At 40.6% G+C, this 22,245-nt stretch overlaps 1 protein-coding gene across 2 annotated transcripts in view; it reads left to right on the top strand.

Moving 5' to 3' along the window:
* LRIG2 (leucine rich repeats and immunoglobulin like domains 2) overlaps positions 1-20,228 on the top strand; it is a 48,349-nt gene extending 28,121 nt beyond the window's left edge. Inside the window, exons 10-18 of one of the 2 annotated variants that reach the window (XM_019730394.3) lie at positions 720-791; positions 930-998; positions 5,062-5,225; positions 6,910-7,230; positions 8,311-8,592; positions 9,931-10,380; positions 10,999-11,148; positions 12,789-13,079; positions 15,044-20,228. In XM_019730394.3, coding sequence (XP_019585953.3) covers positions 720-791; positions 930-998; positions 5,062-5,225; positions 6,910-7,230; positions 8,311-8,592; positions 9,931-10,380; positions 10,999-11,148; positions 12,789-13,079; positions 15,044-15,270 — 2,026 coding nt within the window. In that variant the 3' untranslated portion in view covers positions 15,271-20,228. The remainder of the gene's footprint in view (positions 1-719; positions 792-929; positions 999-5,061; positions 5,226-6,909; positions 7,231-8,310; positions 8,593-9,930; positions 10,381-10,998; positions 11,149-12,788; positions 13,080-15,043) is intronic. The other variant, XM_019730395.3, reaches the window with a different exon arrangement.
* Positions 20,229-22,245: the final 2,017 nt, after the last annotated feature.

Raw genomic sequence — 22,245 nt, forward strand, 5'->3', positions numbered from 1 at the left:
GGTATATTTTCAAGACTGAATTGTAAATGTGATTGGATTTATGTCTGTTTGCTATGGCTGGAAAGTCTGAGCCTTCTGACTCCTTTACTAAAGGAAGAGGCTTTGCTGTTTATTAAGTTTTTTCTGTTTTGTGTTTTTTTAAAATTTTGTTTTCTGTTATGGGACACTTTCTATTGGAAGAGCTTTCCTATGGGCACTTAAAGGGAAGTTGTTTATGGAACTAGAATTTCTGTTTAAGTAAAAGAAATGCACTGAGAAACCAGAGTTGAACCAGTAATCTGTTTAATTATGTAAGATCTAAAATCTTACTTGAGAGCACCCTCCCTTGCTAAATTACCCATAATTTAGCAAGGGAGGACGCTCTCAAGTAAGAGTTTAGGTCTTTGCCCATGAGAATTTCTTCTAGGCTTCACAGCGTATTTCTTTGACTTGATGGTCTTTTGCTAAGAAGGGAGAAACGGGGGAAATAATCCAATTTCTCATGAAAACTACCAGTGTAGTCAGTAGTCAGGATGGTTGTTCATGGGGACCTCTTTGAGCTCTAACATCTTAATGGAAGCCTTCATGCTGTGCTGTGCATTGGTTAATCAGAAAGGTTTGCAGCTTTCTTAAACATGCACGTTAAGCTTCTTTTCCTCTTTTATAGGTAAATGTTTGATTTAATGAATTTAATTTCATTTAGTGGAAAGCTTTATTAGGAAGGTCTGTTTGTTTTTCAGAATCTTACAAGGAAATCAGATTAAATCAATTACAAAGAAAGCATTCATGGGGCTTGAATCCCTTGAGCATCTGTAAGTATTCTGCATATATTTTACTCAGTTTATAAATAATCTTTGCTATTAGCAGAGGTTTTCATGACCATTTAAAGTGTTTATAGAACTTAATTGTAGAAATGGTGACTGGTAATGTTTTGTTTCTCTTCATTTCAGAGATTTGAACAACAATGCTATAATGTCTATCCAAGAAAATGCTTTTTCTCAGACTCGCTTGAAAGAACTGTACGTAACTTAAGTCTTTTTTTTTTTTTTTTCTTTCAATCACCAGTTAGATCATTATCCATGCTTGTGTGATGAATGTGACCCAGATGTTTTCAAAAGCACACAATTCAGGCAGGAAGAAAGAAAGTGTTACTATGCAGTTATTTCAGTGGCTGGATATAATTTGAAAATAACCCAGATTGCAAAGCCCCGAGGGTGTGGCCCCAGGCCCTTCTGCGTCTGCCGGCCGTTCTGCTGGTGCTAATGGTCAGTGAGAGCCGAGCGCTGCTCCTCAGGCTTTGTGTGCCCTACTGTTCCGTTCTTCCTCTTTGTTCCCCTCATCCCTTTTGGACTATTGGAAACGTGTGTTTCTAATCCTTACCCCGTGGGGTGGGTTACAATTCAGGTATTATGTAATTTGGGGGGGGAAATGATCTCGCACTTTCAGTATAGTGGTCAGAGAGGATGTCTCTTACCTGTTTGCTCAAACAACTAAAATGCTCAGAAACTTAAGTAGTTATAATAGAAAAATGCATATCACTTCATACCCTTTCCATTCATGATTTAAAAAAAAAAGGCTCTTAATTGATTCAGAGATTTCCCAGGTGGAGGGGTGGCTAGTTGGGTATTTGTATTAATTTTAAATTCTGGTGATGCGAATATTCAGCCAGTGGGAAGAATCAGGAACAATGACAGTTTATCTTGCCTGCTAAAAGCTCCTTAAAGAAAGGTCTGTGGACCAGAACTGCTTCATGACGAGATAGGGATAGAAATTCAGAGTAAGTGTGTAGAACCTTTTAGAACAGTTTGACATTACTGTGATACTTTTGTTGAATTTTATAAAAGTACTGATCCACAACATGTTGGAAATTTTAAAAACTGGTTCTTCACCACAGGTAGTCTGAGATGCACTGGAAATTCTTGCTCGATTCTTTACAACTGTGTGGTGTTGGGCCAGCTGATTAGCCTAGGGCTCAGTTTTCCTCCTTAAAATGGTAATAGCAATTTCCTCAGGGTTAGTGAGGCTGAAAGAGATTAATTTGTTCATTCAAGAAATCTTTGTTGTTGTCTGCTGTGTAAGGTACTGTTCACAGCAGTGCACAAGGCAGAGTCTGTCCTCATAGCGTAGTGCAATACATTCTCGTAAGGAAGATACGCAGTGAACTGGTAGATTATAGTATCTCATCTGATAATAAATGTTCCACAGAGCAATAAAGCTGGGTCAAAGGTATGGAGAGTGACAGGGCTTGCTGTTTTAGATAAAGTAGCGAGGGAGGGCTCTGCGGAAGATAACAGCGTTTGGACCAGGACCTTAGTGAGGTGAAGCGACCAACCACTGAGCACGCGCTGAAGGGCATTCCAGGCACCAGGAAGAGCCCCTGAAAAGGCCCTGAGGTAGGACCTCACTCCTCGTGCCTGCAGGTCGCTGGTGTAGCTGACAGACCAGAGCCAGGGAGGAGTGGGCAGAGAGGAGGTCAGAGGTAAGCAAGAGCCAGGTCATGGGGGGCCTGGGAGGCCAGGAGGAGTTAGGACCTTCCCCACTAAATACCTTAGGGAGCTTTGGAGAGTTTGACTAGATGCTCAGCACATGGTGAAAGTCGAATAACTAATATCAATAACAAAAATAAAAATGTTATGGTAATTATCATTTGTTGTTTTCTGCCAGATTTTTGAAGTGGCTTTTTTCTTCTTTTTTTTGTGTGTCTGTTGAGATATTTTGAGTTATGCCTTGTAGGCTTAGTTTAGCATGTAAAGGCCCAATTTATTGTATATCAGCATGACCTTTTTTTGCCTGTGATAATGTGAGGGCCAGCAAGAAAGTTTTAACTCACGTTATGAGAACACAGTTCAAAATATAATTTAGAAAGTAGGTGAAAGCAAATATTGTCGTTTCATCTTTCAGGAGTCATTCAGTAATTTGGGAGTTGGCTTTTACAAACTGCTAATGTAGGACCTCTAATGCAACCTTTTTACTGAGAAGTTTTGGTTGCTTTTGGTTACTTTAAGTCATGTTTATAATACTTTTTACATCACCATTTATTAAAATCTCTTTAACTTTTTGGTATCCTTCACAATGCTTTGCATAAATATGGGGAGAAGGTGGGAGAGACGCCTATACATTAAATAATTTACATTAAAATTATATAATCATGGTAGAAAAATGAGAAAATACAGTTAAATCGAGAGGGAGAGAAAGACCCCATATCCCTGCTACTCAAAGACAGCCACTGTTAATATTTGGGTATATATCTGGCCACACGGTACGTGTTGAAAGAATGCAGGTACTCAGTTAGGCACTTGTGCGCAATGTTGGTTAGCGTTTGAAGGCTGGAAAGATGCAAAGAAATAGAAGTGAAGGGAACTAATGTGAATTCAGTGGTATCTGGCTAGGCACTGTGCTAAATAAATACTTTGTTTAAAACATTTTTGAGGGAGGCATTGTCAGTCCCATTTTCCAGGAATAGAAACTGAGATTTTGGAGACATTCAGTCAGTATTTTACCTAAGGTCAGTGGAATTAGGAAATGAGCCCAGGTCTCATAAGCCCAGCTTATACCTAAGGCACTGTAAATCAGACTTTGTTACTCCTCTGTTCTTAACCTCCCGAGGGCTTCCCATCACACACAGGAAAACACCGACTCAAGTTGTTCTTAGCTTCTAAAGCACCTGTGTGGTCTGGACCCCTCTGCCCAGCTCTCTGACCTCGTTCCATCACCATCTCTCAGTTTCTTCTAGCTGTGATACTCTGCTGCAGCTCTGTGATCGGCTCTGTCACTGGTGGCTGCTGTCGCTACGTCTTTGCCTAGCTTTGTTTTTCTTGATAGCACTTACTTTCTGACATTATACTTTGCATTTATTTGTTTATTGCTTGGTTCTAAATACATAAGCTGTGTGAGGGCTGTATCCCCACGGCCTAGAACAACGCCTGACATATAGTAGATTCAAATGTTTCTCTATGAATGAATGAATGAATGAATATGACCTAAGAATTCTTATAATGCAAAAGGTAACTTTTGGCCTCCTTATTTAAAACTAACCCTTGATAAAATATGACTTTTGAGATAGGCTTAGAGACTGTTTGAAACAGATTCTGTCTTTGGAATCAGATCTTTGGTGCTTTATACCAAACCTTAAAACTGGATGAGGAGTCATTAAAAGAAAACACTGATTTTTCAGCTATGTTTTATAGGTCTCTTATGGGCCACAAATAATTTTTCAGTGGTTCTTAGTTTAAGTTGTAGTAGACATTGCCCCAGGACTGAAGTGTTGTCTGTCTTGATGAAATAATTTGACACCTTCTCCACAATGAAGATGTCTTTGCTCCAATATACATAGTAAGCTTTTCTCTATACTTTTCTGGGAAAAATTTTAAACCTCAGAGATTTAAAGGAAGGTATAAGGAACATCTATATACGCTTTACCTAGATTCAACAATTGTTAATTTTTTGCTAAATTTATTTCTCTCCCTTCCTCCTCCCTTCTCTCCTTCCCTTTTTCCCCTCTTTTCCTCTCTCCCTCCCTTCCCCACAACCCTTCTGTCTCTGTCTGTGTCTCTCCCTCTCTGTGTACACATACACACCATTGTTTTGCTTAACTATTTAGAAGTAAGTTGCAGACATCATGACAATTCACCCTAAATATCTCAGCCTGTATTTCCCAAGAACAAGGATATTTTCCTACATAACCACAGCACCAGTGTCACACCCAATGAAATTCACATCAATAAAGTAATATCTAACATACATTTCATGCTCAGATTTCCCCAATGTCAAAAAGTGTCCTTCATAGATCTTTTTTTTCTAGTCAAAGATCATGCATTTTATTTGGTTGTAATGCCTTTTTAGTTTAATGTAAAATGGGTCCCTTTCCCTGGTCCTCCCCTCTCCCACCTTTTTGGTGTTTTTCATGACACTGACAATATTTGAGGAATTGAGGTTGACAGTCTGAGTTTTGGTTTTTTCATGGTTAAATTCAGAGTCAACATTTGTTTGGCAAGAAAAATGCATGGATAAATAGTAAGCTTTTAATGCTTGAAGAAACTTCGAATGAAAAGGAAAGGGTTACTTGTCCTCTTTTTTCTGCAGCGTCCTGAACACTAACAGTTTGCTCTGTGACTGCCATTTGAAGTGGTTGCTTCAGTGGCTGGTTGATAATAACTTCCAACACTCTGTGAATGTCAGCTGTGCACATCCTGAATGGCTGGCAGGGCAAAGCATCCTGAATGTGGATCTGAAAGATTTTGTCTGTGGTTTGTATTTTTGTTTTAAAATTTTGTATATTACACACTTACTATCCTAACAACAGAATTTAAAAAAATTAAACCAGAATGCTTTCCCGTTAGTATTTGTATTTCCATTTCTCTGTGTTTTTCGCTAACATTTTTATGTTTGTTGTAATCGTAGGTTAACTTTTATATTCTTTGACTTAATGTATCATAAGCAGTTGTTTTCCTCTGTGTGTTCTTAAATGACCATTTTTAATGTCAGTGTGATAACATCTTTATGAATGTGGGCCTTTCCTTTTTAGGGAGATTGTTAACCTTAGAATAAATATTTAGTAGTAAGATTCCTGAATCAAAAAGTATGATTTTTTTGTTTACATGAATTCATTCAAAAGTATAAATCTTTTTTGTTTGTTTTTTAGTAGATCTTGAAAAGTGCTACAAGGTGTTTTCTAGAAAATAACGCTAGTTTATGCTGTGACCAGCAGTATATGAATTAACCCAGTTCACTTGGTTTCTAGTTTTGATGCAGTTTTTTAGGACTAAAGTGGCGGGGTTTTGGAGTTTGTTGAAGGGAAGGGGGACAGTCATAGACAAGTTTCCTTGATTGTAGCACTTACACTTTCACGTGTACTTCTGTATTGTTCTTTCTCAACTTGGAAATTTTCGCTTTACACTTACATTTCCTTAAAAGTGGAATAACTGATTCTGAGCTTTATAAATACAGATCTTTTAGATAATTATGTTTGTGTTGCATATCACTAGTATCTCTGATCAATTACATAGCAGTATATTGCCAGATCTATTTACACAATCTACTCAAAGATGCTTCAGGCCCACAAAGTAGTTATATTGTTTTTACAAATTTTAATGAAGACAACAAAGAATCTAATAATTAAATTGTACTTTGTTACAACGAATTTTCTCCTGGCTTTCTTAGTTTTAAATGTAAACGCTGTATATTTTGACCTCTTTTTTCATGTTTCACTTTTATGACACAGTGAAATATTACCCAGTGAAGGTAATGATTAAGAATTCATATACCTGCCTCTCTGAATCAGTTCAATAACATATTATTATTTATGAATCTATAGTTTCTTAGCCAGTCTCAAGCCAATATTTAGTTGGACATTTGACATATTTGGAAATTTTCACTATTAGGTGAAAGTTATGCATGCACAAAGTACTTTCAAATAATGTTTTAGTAGGTCTTCCCTGTAAAATATAATAAGTTCATAATCCCTATTTTCTATTTTGGCGCAGAAAGGATAATGGGTATCATATACATGTTTATATAGGTAACGTACATGTTTATATATGTAACAGGCTAAGGGTATTAGAACTTGTCTTGAAATTCTAGGATAGGTTTCTCTTTTTTCCCAGTAACGGGTAATGCTTAAGAAGGACAGTCTAAGCATAAATGACAGTAAGGGGTAGTGGCAAGGGTGCTAAAACCCTGAAGTCTGAAGTCCAGCCCAGGCTCTGCTGCAGAGTTGCTTGTCTCTGAGCAAGTCGTTTGACCTTTCCAGGCCTCCTTTTTCTCATCTCTAAATGAGGGAATTGGACTCGAGCTCTATAGTTTCTTTCAAATGTAATACGCTTTTTTGTAAACACAGCACACCATTTTACATCATTTATTTTAAGATTGAGTCTGTAGAAGCAAAAATATAAATAACTGACTTGGCTCCTGCCCCATTTTTTCCCCCCTTAGATGATTTTCTCAAGCCACAGATAAGAATCCATCCTGAAAGCACAGTTGCGCTAAGAGGCGTGAATGTGACCCTGGCGTGCACTGCGGTGAGCAGCAGTGACTCCCCCATGTCTGCTGTGTGGCGCAAAGACAGCGAGATCTTGTACGACGCCGACATTGAGAACCTGGTTCGTTATCAGCAGCACGCCGGAGAAGCTCTGGAATACACTAGTGTCTTACATCTTCTCAGTGTGAATTTCACGGATGAGGGAAAATACCAGTGCATCGTTACTAATCACTTTGGTTCTAATTATTCTCATAAAGCCAAACTGACTGTGAATGGTAAGGAATTATGTTCCCTAATAGTTTTTGTAGTTAGAAGGATTTTTATGTTCAATTTTGAACCACCTGACCCAAGAAAATTAGCCTAAACCTGACAGTTGAGGGGAGGATCTTGTTGTTTTTGTCTTTAGGGTTGTAATAATGTGTAGACTGGATTGTCAGTTTGTCCTTTTACTGTCCCTACTTGGTCATTAGTTGAGGTGTCAAGGCAAATTCCATGGCTCCAGGAGACCGGCTACTACTACTTTCACTGTTATTGATGCTTTTGAAAAAATTTTTTTTGAAATTCTCCATTTTCTTTCCAGAACCATAATTCTGTCCTGAAACGTATGAAATTTATTCCTGACACTGTTCACAGGGCCTTCCAGTAACTGGGAGTGGTTAGGACCTTTCTGCGTCCAGTGATCATCATCATTGCCTAAATGCAGTCACAGAATCAGTTTTTAAACTAATGCTCTTCTTCGGTGTGGCTATAAAAACACCTTCCAAACGGCTTGAATTATTTATTGCTTATTAGATTGAATAACTACAATGCCTTAGGCTTTGTGCAGCCAAAAAATATACTTGTGTCTTGATTCTGTGTTTTATGCGATTTTTGAAGGCATAATTATTTTTATCATGAAATGCCTTAGCAGCTTTGTAGATGTTAGTTTGGTAAGCACCAAGGGAGTCATAGTAAATATCAGGTTAAAAAATATGGAGTTCAGAACGGTTTGTGGCCGTCTGCTTTCCCTGTGTCCATCAGGGAGATCAGGTAGGTGTGTCATGCATTCTAGAAGAGTGAGTTCTCGCGGTACTCCAATACCCTGAGGTTCTGGGAGAAGAGATCGCCTCTGATGTTGTGTTTACTATCAATCCAGAGAGCATGTCTTCTCAAAGGAGTGGAGTCATACGACAGTTGCTGTTTGGTCTAACAGATTCTCTCTCTCTCTCTCTCTCTCTCTCTCTCTCTCTCTCTCTCTCTCTCTCTCTCTATATATATATATATATATATATATATATATATATATATGTATATATATATATATATATATATATATTTCCCCCACCCACATTCTCTTGGTGATCTTCTTGGAACAGAGATGCCATCTTTCCTGAAGACTCCAATGGATCTGACTATCCGCACTGGTGCCATGGCCAGATTGGAATGTGCTGCCCAGGGACACCCTGCACCTCAGATTTCCTGGCAGAAGGATGGCGGCACCGACTTTCCTGCAGCTCGGGAAAGACGCATGCATGTCATGCCTGAGGACGATGTCTTCTTCATTGCAAACGTGAAAATAGAAGACATGGGAATTTATAGCTGCATGGCACAAAATATAGCAGGAGGCCTCTCAGCAAATGCCTCCCTCACAGTGTTGGGTATGTTTCCTGCTCCATGGGTCCCTGGTTTTGTGGGAGCTTTTTTATTCCGGGTCTATTCTTGGTCTTAATGGCAAGAAAAGAATATGTTTGAGATTTCAGTTGTTATCCTTATATATCTTCATCACCTTATTTTGTCAATTTATACAGGGTTCTGTCAGCCTAAGATATTAGTGGATCAGGGAACTGAAATGTGGGGAAATGCTGAGGGCAGAATTAGAAGTCTTTATCACATGAATTGAAAATTCAAATCCCTTTATCTTGTTATCTCTCTCTGTGAGGTTTCTACTCCATACATGTTTTTTCTATTCATTAGTGAGTTTGCAGTTAGGTTTTTCTTTTTTTTGTTTGTTTGTTTTAAAGTGTGTTTTTCCAGGACCCATCAGCTCCAAGTCAAGCACTTGTTTCAATCTAGTTGTGGAGGGCGCAGCTCACAGCGGCCCATGTGGGGATCGAACCGGCAACCTTGTTAATTAAGAGCACCGTGCTCTAACCAACTGAGCTAACAGGCTGCCCCTGCAGTTAGTTTTATACTGCTTCAAAGACTGCTTCAGACAATTTACCTGTTGTTCCCCTTAGTTCATTTTAAAAAAAAAATTAATAGAAAAACGTGACCTGTCTTGCCTGTTTTCCTTCCAGTGAGCTCCTCTTAATCCTGTGCTCTGGTAAATTGTCTTTTTCTTAAGATTTCCCCTGAACAAGCCTAATTTTTTCCTTATAAGAATACTTTTCTTCATTTGACTCAAATCCAAGGCAAAAATTGTACTTTCAGTTCTCTGTTCCCCTAGATGTTAAGGTTTTGAACATTTGTTGATTTGTGTTATTTACTTGTATAATCAGAAAAATAAGTTCATTGCGTTTGATTAGAAAAAAGGAGGGGAAGTCACTCAAATGCTTGTTAAAGATTTTGTCATGTTCTTGACTTTTTTTTATACTCATTTTTATGTAGTTATGCATACCTACTTGTTTTCACTTAATATTGTATCACAGAGTTCATCCTTTCACTGGTCTTCATAAAAATATCACATGGCTATGTACTATAATTAATCATTTTCCTGCTAGATTTTTAGATTTCTTCCTTTATTTTTAAAAATTACAACTAAATTGGTAGTAAACATGTTCATGTATAAATTTTTGAATTTCTTAGCTTAGGATAGCTTGCCCGAGGTGGAATTGCTGAGATAAGGCTTAGATTTTTTGAGGCAGAGGCATTTGCTTTTCTGAACCATTAACTTCTGATCCTCCCATGAATATATGAAAGTGTTTATTTCATTATAACCTCAGTCTGATTCAGTAGGATTTAAGAAATAAAATTGCTTTATATGATCTTTCTGTTAGAGACACCCTCGTTTATTAGACCCCTGGAGGACAAGGCAGTAGCCCGAGGTGAAACTGCAGTCTTGCAGTGCATCGCCGGGGGGAGTCCCGCCCCTCGCCTCAACTGGACCAAGGACGACGGCCCACTGCTGGTGACAGAACGGCACTTCTTTGCTGCAGCCAACCAGCTTCTCATCATTGTCGATGCCGGGCTCGAAGATGCTGGGAAATACACCTGCATTATGTCTAACACCCTTGGAACAGAACGGGGTCACATTTACCTCAATGTCATTTCATCCCCCAATTGTGACTCTTCCCAGAGTGGCATTGGGCACGAGGATGACGGCTGGACCACAGTGGGCATCGTCATCATCGTGGTGGTCTGCTGTGTCGTGGGCACCTCTCTGATCTGGGTCATTGTTATTTACCACATGAGAAGGAAAAATGAAGACTACAGCATCACCAACACAGGTGAGTGGTACCCAGTTGACACCTGTGGCATGTACTTGAGTCAGGAATGTAGTACAGGATTTACTGTAAAATGTGAAAAACTAAAGAGCTTTGATACTTCATGTGTGGTAGAAGGAAGAGTTTTTTAATTAAAGTGTTATATTTCCTTGATATAACGGAACCCCCCCGATGAATAATTTTAAGAATTTGTAGACACTCCCTGAAAACTTTGCTCTCATAAACATCCTGCAGGTATATACCTTCTTTCCTCAATGCCTAGGGCCTATTTCTATTGTAATTTTCCTGTGGGGAAGAGTGGAGCCCTTATGACTGAGCTCAGTCTTTCACCCCCTTCACCCTGAAATCCTGTAAGAGAAGAGGTCCAGCCAAATAAATTGTGAAAGTGTGCCTAGGAATAAGATTTTAGGCTTTAGGTTTTGTTTCTTTTGGTAATACTTTTAAGATAAAACTTTGAGAAGAATTCTAGTGAGAAATGGTTTTAGGGGAAAATTCCAAGGTACATAATCTTTTCCTGTCCAGTAGTATCAAAGTGCAACACATTTGCAAAATAGTCTTCTGAGTGTTTGCTTAAATTGCCTGGCTGTATTTGAGCGTTACATGCAGATTTCTCTTTTGCAGAGGAGCTGAATCTGCCTGCAGACATTCCCAGCTACTTATCTTCCCAGGGAACACTGTCTGAGCCACAGGAAGGCTACAGCACCTCAGAGGCCGGCAGTCATCAGCAGCTTATGCCTCCTGCCAGTGGGTATTTCCACAAAGCCCCGGATGGTAATGACTGTTACATGTGCTTACCACTTCAGCCCTACCCCGCTGAGTTTATTTTTCAGTGTACAGTTTCCCCCTTTAACCTGGAGCAATATTTTGAAGTTAGATACTCAATGAAAACGTTTGGCTTCATGCAAAATAGGGTGAAAACTGACGAAAGTCTTAACAGAGAAGAAAATCATCTGACAGAAAGGAGACACACATCCTTACACAAGAAATTGGGAGGACACAACAGAGGCTCCAAAACCAAAGTGTTACTATGGGAAGGAGAAGCTCTGGAAACTTTTTCAGGTGTCTTTTATCTGATTCAGGCATGAGCACCCTTCAGACCATATCCAGGGGAGGTTTGTTTCTCCTGCTGACAGGTAGATAGATACTCACTAAAGTTTAAAGGGTGCTAATGATTCGCAGTGTTTATCGGAGAATGTCAGAGAGGTAAACTGTTCTCTACTTAAATGAGCCCGACTTCTCAACACTGCTTTTCTCCTCCCACTCCACCCTTCCCACAGGGAGTGACAGGACACGGGGTGAGGTAAGGGGTAGGAGGATTGGGTGGGATTCCTGGTTCTTCGCTCCAGCTACGTGGCCATGAACAAGTTACTTACGATCTGAGCTTCAATTTCCTCATTTTTGAAGTAAAATATTTTACAAAGAACTTCCCCCAAGAGTCTCACAGATTCTTTCACCAAGTCTTTGTGGTGCATCAAGTCCTATAGAAATGAAAGGTGGCTCCGTTTCTACAGAGATGTTTTTAGGCTGGGTGTTAGCAGAGCTTTCCTGTGTAATCGATAAATTCGATTTGATTTTGGCTCTCTATGGGAAGGGGGGGTATTTCTAACTTAAAAGAATACTTAAAAGCCTTTACTCTTTGAAATTTATGGGAACTAACTACTGCCTTCTGGGTTAAACTGAATTACTTTTAGGTCTTTTCCAGTTCTAACATTTTGTCGCTTGATCGTGAATAAGGAACTCGCTCTTGATTCCTCAGTGTCTTTCCCCTCTTTCTTCATTCAGTTTTCAAACCACATAAGAGTCCAGGGAGCTTATTACTAAACCTCTGCCAAACACGTATTTGTCAGACAGGACTCAGCCGTCGGAGGCTTTCTCTAGGGTACTTTAGCAACTAGTGTTGCATAACCTCTCGACTCATGAAAGGAATATGGGCTTTTGGGAGTCATTATAACTCCTTATTCTCTGCTTTAGTTTGCTTAAGTCAAACATGGCTTATAGCCCAGTGCCAGCCATATTTTGGCTCCCTTGGTTTGAGCATGACCTTATTCAGGCTGGACAAAGATGGTTTAGTGTTGAATTCAAGAGCATGGGCTCTGGAGCCAGAGTGCCTGAGTTCAGATTTCAGCTCCTCACTCTTCCAGTATGTCTTTGGGCAAGTTATTTAACTTCTCTGTGTTGTACTTGCCCCATCTGTAAAATGGGCATAATAATAGTACCTGTCTCACAGGGATGTTGTGAGGATTGAATTAGTTACTTCACAGAAAGACCTTGGAACTTCACCTGGTTTATAAAGTAAGTGTTGAATAAATGCCAGCTATGATGATAATGATGGCAGCCGCTGAAGAAAACTGATTGGCAAAGCCGGTTCCTTCACTGAAGGATGTTCGGGTTCTTTCCCATGTTGTCCTTAGGTGGCACTACTACCCGGGTCATCTGCTCAGATTGTTACGACAATGCCAACATCTACTCCAGGACCCGAGAATACTGTCCGTACACCTATATCGCTGAGGAGGACCTTCTAGATCAGACACTGTCCAGCCTCATGGTCCAGATGCCCAAAGAGACATACTTGGCACATTCTTCCCAAGATGCTGCTACCCTGGAGAGCCTGGTCTTACCAGCAGAGAGAGAGGTGTCTGCCTTTCCCACCAACCACGAGAGGATAAATGAGAAGAAGCTTCCCTCCACACAGATGAGCAATGGTAAAGGGCACAGTGGGTTTTGTTTATTTTGTTTTCACTTTCACCGCCTTGGGTTTTCATTCTGCCATTTAGGTAGCACTCTGATTTGACAGGAAGCAATCAAGTTGGTATAATGGAGTAATTAGCTACTGTTAGCTGGTGGAAAGTAGAGCCAGAGATTTTTAGAGATTAGAGTTACAAAGAAGTCTGCATCTGAAGGATGAAAACAGCTTTTGTGGGAATAACAAGACCACACCTCTGACAATTTAGAAGCCATATAGAAAAAGCTTTTAAAAAGCTTCATACAGTCGTTAATTTTTTCTTCCATCTTTATTTAAATGGCAGAGATTTGAAATGCTAAGGATGTAATTTGGGCATACTTTGGTGAAGGTTTTCACTGAGATTTTAAAATGTTTTATTTATTAATATTTACTGTCAGGTAAGTATTAAATGTCAATGTCACTTGGCAAGTGTTTGCTTTTGTCTGTGAGGAATTAGGACCGGGCCCGTGAGTGGGAAAGCAATTTTGGAATGGTGTCCTCGGTCCCACATAGCCCAGAAAAAGGATTATGTATTGTATTGTGCAGATGAGTCATTTGATAACTCAGTCAGTAAAACAAAACAAAACACTTTCAAGACAGTGAAGGACACATGCCTTCCTGTTCATCCAGGATTTTCATCAGCTGTCACCCTCTGTCATCCTGAAATGGAAAGACACTGGAGGCAGGGTAGGGTGAGAACCAGAGGTACACAGAGGAGGGCAGTGTAGGGTGGCGCTTCCAGGAACGGCTCTGGCAGGAGTAAATGACCTGACCTGGGACTTTTGAGATGTGCTCTGTTGTTCTTAATTAAGGGACCAACGCTAAAGATTTTAAAGAGGGTACAGATCAGGAAAAAGTATACTGTTACTGAAATGAGTGTCTTGTTTTTAAAGTTCAGTGTCCATGAAAGAAATGCACCAACATTGAATCCATTTTCCCGTGCATTGCATCCTTTCCCTGACTTCGGGGTATCTGACACGTTCATCTGATCGGTCAGGGAGGAGATGAGCAGACGCGAGTGTGTGGGTGCAGTGCGCATGCTCACCCAGGCTGCCCTGGCTCCTTGGTGCTCAGTGTTGGCTGTCAGCATCCGGGTCACCTCGGAGCTTGTTAGAAAGGCGCGTCGTGATCCCACCCGACCTGGTGAACCAGTGTCGGTATTTTAACAGCATCCCCAGGTTCTTTCTGTGCATATTAAAGCTTGAGAAACCCTGCTTTTGCTTACTTTTCACATGGGTTTTTTATTTTATTGTATTTCTGAGCATTTGTTTCCAGAATGTTTGGCTAGCTTTTTGTAAAATGCATCCTCATGAAGTTAATATAACTTCCAGTAAACAATCTCTGGGGAAAGCTCTCTGCTGCAGTAAAAAAGGAGAATGAGAAATTCATAGTTTTGAGACCAAAGTACAGATAATCTGATTTAAAATCGCTGCTTTTGGTTATTTTGTTGTTAGAATTATTGGCATGCTTGACGCTGGAGGGAAATGGTTGTTTATTTTTAAGACAATTTTTTTTACATAGGCATTTAATTGTTATTTAAAAATGTAATGGCTGCTCTGAATCAATTTTGATCTATGTATCATGCAACTTTCGTTACAATATGGATACTATTAGTCTGTTTTCCATGTGTCTAAAGAGTTTTAGTTTCAAAATTTTGTAGTAACAGAACCACTAATAGGCTAAAGTGGATGACATATAGCTTGGATTCGGTAAATAATTGGTTGAGTTTGTTGAGTAGAAGGGTTTGAAAGACCATAGTTCCAGTTTTTCTTTTTTTCAGTTGTTGCTAAGAAGATGGCCAGTATATATTTGATCTCCAGGTCCTTATTCAGGAATATTGCACATCTTTATTTCTTTGAGGATTTGGGTAAAAGAAAATTAAGTTTTAGAAAATTTATTTTGAGCCTGTCTTCGCCACTGATAATTTTTGTCTTTAATTCTCAGAAACATTTCAACGGCCTCTGTGGAACGTAAGCAAAGAGCTAGGCCTGCCTCATCTTCCCTTTTCCCAGCAACCGGTCCTTGAGTCGCCACAACTTCATGCAAATGAGGGCCTGGCAGAGAGTGGTCCAGACTGTTCCGCGTCCCCCACACCCTGTCACAGGTCACCTGACCATGCTTTTGATTTTAGTAGGACTCGGAATGTTCAAGATGGTAGTGAGGGCACATGAAACTCATTCCTGGATGAAATCTGGGCAGAGACCCAAATTAATTAATTTTGTATTTACTACCTCAGAGTTCAGAAGACACCCCAGAGTCAGCATTTGCTTTAGTCTTTGTCTACAATTACATCTGACCACACCAAGGTACCCCAAGCATTTGTTTGGGCTTCTGTCTGACAAAGAAGGAGTAATGGCTGACGGAAATGGGTACATCTAATAAGAATGTGCAGCAGGGGCCGAGGAAGATACAAGACAGATGTGCTTCCTGCTGGTTCCATGGGGATGTGCCCACATGTGCACTGCATATTAGAAAGAGGCTCGTTGCTGCTTCATACGCCGATGGTCTCAACCCGCAAAGTGACTCTGAGAAAACATCACTGTTCTGTTTTGCCTTCCAAAGAACAAAAACAACTTGGGAGCCCTCTGGGAAGTGCTCCTGAGCGTCCTTGGTGGTGTTTAGCATAGAGTTGAGGCTGGGGCTTTGATATTCAAGGTCTTGGACAAGAATCCCAGGCTTGACCCACTGTCACCAGGTCAAGGGGTTTTGTATTCATGTGAATATTTTTTTTGGGGGGTGATCCCTATCACCCAGGGATCTCATTGTAAATATATGTGCATTTATAAATAATTTTTGTATTCATTGACCATATGTGTTGGCTACAATGTAAATATTTTTGATATGCCAAAATTATATACACAATCCAGTTACAATATTGACAGCAGCTTCTCAGACCACAGATTTTTGTATATCTTGGGTTTAAAGTTTCAAAAATGTATTTGTTAAGTATATGTATAGAGGCAGGGTACCTAGCGATTGCGTACACACAACAATAATCTTGGTGTAATTAACCACTTCATACCTGAAGGTTCATACATCTCATCATTTGCCATCTGTTTATAAGTGCCAGGTAATATTACCTTTCTAGCATAAAAAGGCTCTTTCAAAAGACTAGCAGTCTTGTCATAGGCATATGCACACAGATAAAGGAAAACTTGTTTGGAGAATAGCTTCTTTCAACAAAGTACTTAGTTGAGCAAACCAAAGATTGCTTCTTTTCTGTGTTTGTTTTCTTATAATGTCTCTTCTACTGATGCACAGTGTATCTTAAGAAGGGAAGAGGGCATTCGGGAGTGGAAGAACATGCAGAAATTCTTACACTATAAAGCTTTAGAGTGGCCCTTGTTTTGTACAAGTGATTATTTAAGCCAAAAAGTTTTCCTGAATTTCTGACAGAAAGCTTTATTTAAACAAAGGACTTAACACTAATGGAATGGAATGAACTGAGGTTCTTTCTTTGTGCTTTCAGATTTCCTTACATAGGCTGTCACATTCTGTCCTGTAAATCTATTAGGTACTGATTATGAATAGATAACTTCGATCACTTAAGTGACAATATCTATTTCTGAGTCATTGTGCATTTCAAGGGTTCTAAACTCACATAGTTTCTCAGCTTTTTGCTAGAAAGCCTAGCTGAATTTCATACCGTGTTTCCCCGAAAATACGACCTAACCGGAAAATAAGCCCTAGCATGATTTTCAGGCTGACATCCCTTGAGCATAAGCCCTAATGCGTCTTTTAGAGCAAAACTTAATATAAGACCCGGTCTTATTATCGGGGAAACACAGTACTAGTTTTCAATCCTAAATTTTTCTCCGACAGGCAGCAGCACTTCTTTAGTTGTTTTTACCACTATGCCTTTTTTTCCCCTTTTTTAAACTGTCAGCCTCTGTTCATTTTCACTTTGAACGTCTTAAACATCAGTTTTCCTGTCCCTTCCGTGTATGAGCCCTCGTCTTACTTACTAGGTGGTCGTATAATTTGCACTGACCTAGACTCAAGAGGCTTGACGTAGTTCCTCGCTCTGCTACTTACGAGTTGTGTCATCAAGGGCCGGTTCCATTACTTCTCAGCCCGATTTTCTCATCTATGAAATGAGGGCATTTTACTAGATGCTCTAAAGCCCTTTCCAGCTGTAACAGTCTATGAATCTGTGATCCCTCCAGGACCAAGGAGGAGTATCCTACTCTAATGAAAAGCTGCTTTCATGAAATGTTTGGTTTGAGTAGAACAAGGGTGATGCTGCTGCTTGCTCTGACTTGAGCCAGATTTATTTCCTCTCTCGCAGGAGTAATGCTACAAGAAATACTCTTGAGGAGAAGAAATACTCTGCCTCTAGACAGAATCAGTAAACGGAGACGCTTGACTCCGTTGAAAAGCACCCTTTGCTCTCTAGAACAGCAGGTCTGAATGCTAGTGTTACACCACACCCAAGTTCCAGAATCGGGAGAGGTGTGCCCCAGCTAATCTGCGGCGAGTTGGTGACTCCTTTACCTTTCTCGTGTGTTCACGGCTACCCCTGTAACTATACAGCACTCTCACTCACATTCTGAGACTCGCCTGAGTGAAAAAGAGTGCAGTTTAGAGCTAGACTGGAAGAGAGCATCAGCTGTTATGTGTGAGAGGACAAAACAGGCTGTGAACAAGCGTCCTAGGAAACTTCAAATACGACTGCTGCCTCTGCTCCAGCCGTGCTCGTTCTGCTGCTGCTGTCAGAGGCTGGTCTGCATGGCCAGGTTCTCCACGATGGCAGCTCAGCTCACATGGTTGAGATGTTCTCCCAGATGTTTCTGGCTTGCCTTCATAACTAAACAACTTGCTTAAAAAGCTAGTCAGGAATTTGTTTACATGTGAATAGCCAACCCCTGTGTCTTAAAAAAAAAAAAAAAAGTTTGATAAATGCTGATAGTAGGGGGAATTCCTGAAACTTCATACTGTATATGTTTTTGACCAAGCAGTGACGTAACTCTCTACTAGAACCAGGATCAGTGGCTCATCAGTGTTTCTTTCCAGCACTCTAATGTTTGCCTCAGGCCAGTTTAATCGGGGGTGTTGCAAGAAGCACCGCAAACTAAAATGCTAAGAAAACTACTCTGCCCCCGACTCAGCTACCACTTCCTATCAGGAGGGATATATACATTCTGTTCATTTATTTGTGCCCCTCTTAGACGGATTCTTCAAGTCTACCTGGAAGAACTAACATTATCCTTCCACTCCAAGCCTTACTGGCTTTCTGTCACCCAACAGCTTCTGAAATGCTTTCCCTAGTGTACAACTTATGATATAGAATAGGAACGAGCAGCACCCAGCCCAGTGTGCGGTCCCGTCTACGGCACCCCCTCAGAATGCTTTTTACAAAATGTATTTTTCTGAAGGTAACTTGCATGTTTAAAAACAGTTGCCTTCACATTGCCCATTCGGATTTTGTAAAGGGAACGTTAAGATGTCAAGCAACTTAGACTCTTACTCATTTCCCTAAGAAATGGGAGATACGGCAAAAGTCTTTCCTTAAAGGATTGTCATACAGAATAAGGATGAGATGCACTCTATTCCAGAAGACGGGGCAGTGTATTCAGTGGGGCAGAAGTTACAGGGAGGCGCTGTACGTTCTTGCCAGTAATTCTACATAAGCTGCTCTCTAACCGTTAGAATTTTCTGACAATTGGATACAGCCTTTTGTGGGAAAAGTACACACAGGAACTAAATAATCATCTGTTAATAGCATTGAAGAAATTTCTGCATTGAGACGGAACACAAGCAAGATGACTGTTAGGTCTCTGTTTTATCATTGGAAATCACCAGAAGCAATTTGGTGTTCTTAAAAATTGTCCTTCAGAATCCTGTATATGCAGTAAGTATAGAGCACTCAAGAATTTTTTTAAAAAAGCATTTTGGGTTTTGGTTGACAAAAGGAGCCTGTTCTGTATTAATGGCTGAAAACACGAAACTCTGGGCTTACTTTTCTGAGAGAATCTAATCTTATAACTAGTTATTAACACAAATGGCATTACCATAGTAAAAAATTTAAAAGCCTATAATGTATTACAACCCTCCCTTTTACTCTTTAATTTTTATTCCTGTTTCTTCTAATCAGTGGGACTCCATTTTGAAGGGGGTTGGAATTGTGTTCAGTTTTATACCGATATTTTACCCAAGTGAGTTCCGGCCTTTTCTATTCATTTGAATATCCACAGAAATGCCAAGAGGGTAACAGAGCAACAGAGGTAAATTTGCTGTCATTGTCACGTTATGCTACATCCTCCATTTCTTATTTTGCTTCTTGATGCAGATTACAAAGGTAATGGACCTTAAAGGTCGAGCCAAGAGTTTTTGGCAACCTGCAAGTAATGTTTCATTTTTCTATTACATGGTCTCTTTCCCAGTTCAGTTTGGCAAATATTTTTCTTTCCTGCTTCTTCTAACTTACAACTTTTTTGTTTGGAGTACAATAAACCAACATCAGTTAGCCTCAAAATTCTTTCTATTTTGGACAACTGCCTGGTTTGTTGCAAAAATAACAAGTTTTGACTTGAGAGATATATTACAAGCTGCTCTTAAGAAAACACCTGAAAGCCCACGAATCATCTGAAGGTTTTGTGGGTACCAAGGTGTGTGTACGCGTGTGTGTGTGTGCGTGTGTGTGTGTGTGTGTTTTAAGAGTAATATTGGACCTGCTCCCTCAGTGTTGTGTGGTGAGTGTTTTTTAGCAATCTTAATCTCCACCAGCACGTGGGGTGAAGGTGAAAAACAGTGCGATTTGAGCCTGTTTTCAAATGTAAGGAGTATAATTACCAACTGTGACTGTCTTGAAAGAGAAATTGATCGTCAGGTGGTTAAGTGCTCTTGGAATATGTCTTGGCTACTTAAAGTGGCCTCTTGATCTATAGAGAGACTCTTTGTACCCCGTCCTTTCCCCCAGTTCTCCTTTGTTCCCTTTGGGATGTCAGTCTGAGCAGCCCTGGTACCAGATGTCCCTGAAGAGAGAGAGAAGCCAAGGTGTCGAGTGTGGCCTTTCCTGGTATCTATTTATATTTTCTCACACATGAGAATGTATATTTTATAAAGCATGTGTTTGTCTACTTGTTTGTCTACTGTAATATGTCTTCAATAAAGCTAAAATACATCACAATTCTCTGGTCTTTGCATGCGTCAAGTACAGCAGCGAAATGGTGCATTTCTAAGTTTGTGGGTTTTGAGAGGGTCTCCAAGTCGCTGTACAAGTTAAATGGGAAGGAGTCCTGCTGTAGTTCCTGCTGTGTCTATGAGTCACACATGCCTGCACATGCCCCAGGTGCCCCCTGCACCCCCGAGGGCGGGCACTGTGTTCTCTGCCTCCCTCACGGTGTCGACCATGGTGCACGACGCCTGGCAGGATGGAAACAAACCTACTTAATAGTTCTTGAGAAAATAAGAGTGTCTTCTACACAGGGAATCATTTGAAGGCAGCATTTTCTTTTTTAAAAAATTTTTATTGGGGAATATTGGGGAACAGTGTGTTTCCCTAGGGCCCATCAGCGCCAAGTCGTTCTCCAACCTAGTTGTGGAGGGCACAGCTCAGCTCCAAGTCCAGTCGCCATTTTCAATCTTTAGTTGCAGGGGGCGCAGCCCACCATCCCATGTGGGAATTGAACCCGCAACCTTGTTGAGAGCTCACGCTCTAACCAACTGAGCCATCCGGCTGCCCAGAAGGCAGCATTTTCTAATTTGGTGAATCTTTGATTAACAAAATACTGGAAGAATGTCAGTATCCTGGTCCACTTCTCACTATACCGTGCTAGGGGCCGTTTTCTTTGAGACACTCAGTTTTTTGAAGGCTGGGGATCGCGCTGTGTACTTCTGCTGTGCTTGATTCTCTACGAGGTACGTCCCACAGGTGTTCTCTTACTTGAATCTCACAACACTCTTAAGGTGTAGATTGGGCAGATCGTTTTAATCACTTTTTGTAGTTCAGGAAACTGGCTCGGTGGCATCACTCATACAGGATCAAAAAGCTTTCAGGCAATAAAGTCAGGATTTGAATCCAGATTTTCTGACTCATTCAGGATTTTTTCCACTGTGATACCTTCCAGTTCTGAACTGAGTGTCGTGTCGAGTGTCTTCATACACATTTGAATAAAAACCCTTTTGGGCATTGATCACTTCCAAAATGGTGAAAGTTTGGACTGGAATGAACCCTGGAAGCTGATTTTTACTGTATTCCTGATAGGAGAACAGACTAGCATTTTCTTAAAAGGCTGGAAGGAAGAAAAATGCCACGGTCTCACTAATTTCTGTTTTGGAGTGTGATCTACTAGGACCCAAGTAGTGGCATCTGCTGACTGAGGAGAGTCACTCCGAGGGCAATTTAGAAGCTTGGAACCCAGCGCTTAAGCTCTTTCTGCTGCAGGACTAGATGCCACAGATTGATACTTTTGTAAAAATTCAATAAGGATGAATTTCTAGGAAGGAAAAAAGCAGGAAGTTCTCATAGATTTAACAGATATAAAATTGCCCTGTCAAACTGCTGCTTCTAGATGCTTACTCTTCATTTCTGTGCTTGGTCGTGGACCAGTAGCAAACATTTTGTGGAGAGAGACAGGTCTGCAGACCCTGTGTGGAGGAGCTGCTGTGACCACGTTCACAGTTGTGTCACGAAGACCTTTCTGGCACATTTCTGGAGGTTCTTTATTCTTGCTGGTTTGCAATGGTTGAAACTGAGAACTGGGCTTCTGTCTGGAGGCCTCCCTGACCAGAAGCAACAATGAAAACACCTTTTTGGCTCAGCTGCCTCCGCCTCTACAACGTCTCAGTGGCGTGCGGGAGTCCTTTGTAACATGCCACCTGTTCTCCAGTCCTGCTGTGAGACTGGCCAGTGCTGTCGGTGGGTTGCCTCAGGCTGTGACTTTTGTTACAAGGGAAATTCTGTCATGAGATAGTCTTAAGGGAAGAGGAAGAACATAGGTCATCGTCCAAAGAGGGAGGGAGATGGTCTGATTCTGCGGGGTCCGATGTGGACTGTGGAATCACTATGGTGAGGTGTCACTGGGGATGTCTCATCTGCCGCAGCCTTTGTTCAACCAATTAAGAAGTGTTTCTTGAAATCCCTAGGACAGATTTGTCACTTTATGTAGTTCACAGACCATCACCAAGGCTAGGTGCAAAGCACT

This window comes from Rhinolophus sinicus, chromosome 7 (assembly GCF_057876585.1).
Source record: "Rhinolophus sinicus isolate RSI-liver-muscle chromosome 7, RSI-T2T, whole genome shotgun sequence".
Classification (NCBI taxonomy): domain Eukaryota; kingdom Metazoa; phylum Chordata; class Mammalia; order Chiroptera; family Rhinolophidae; genus Rhinolophus; species Rhinolophus sinicus.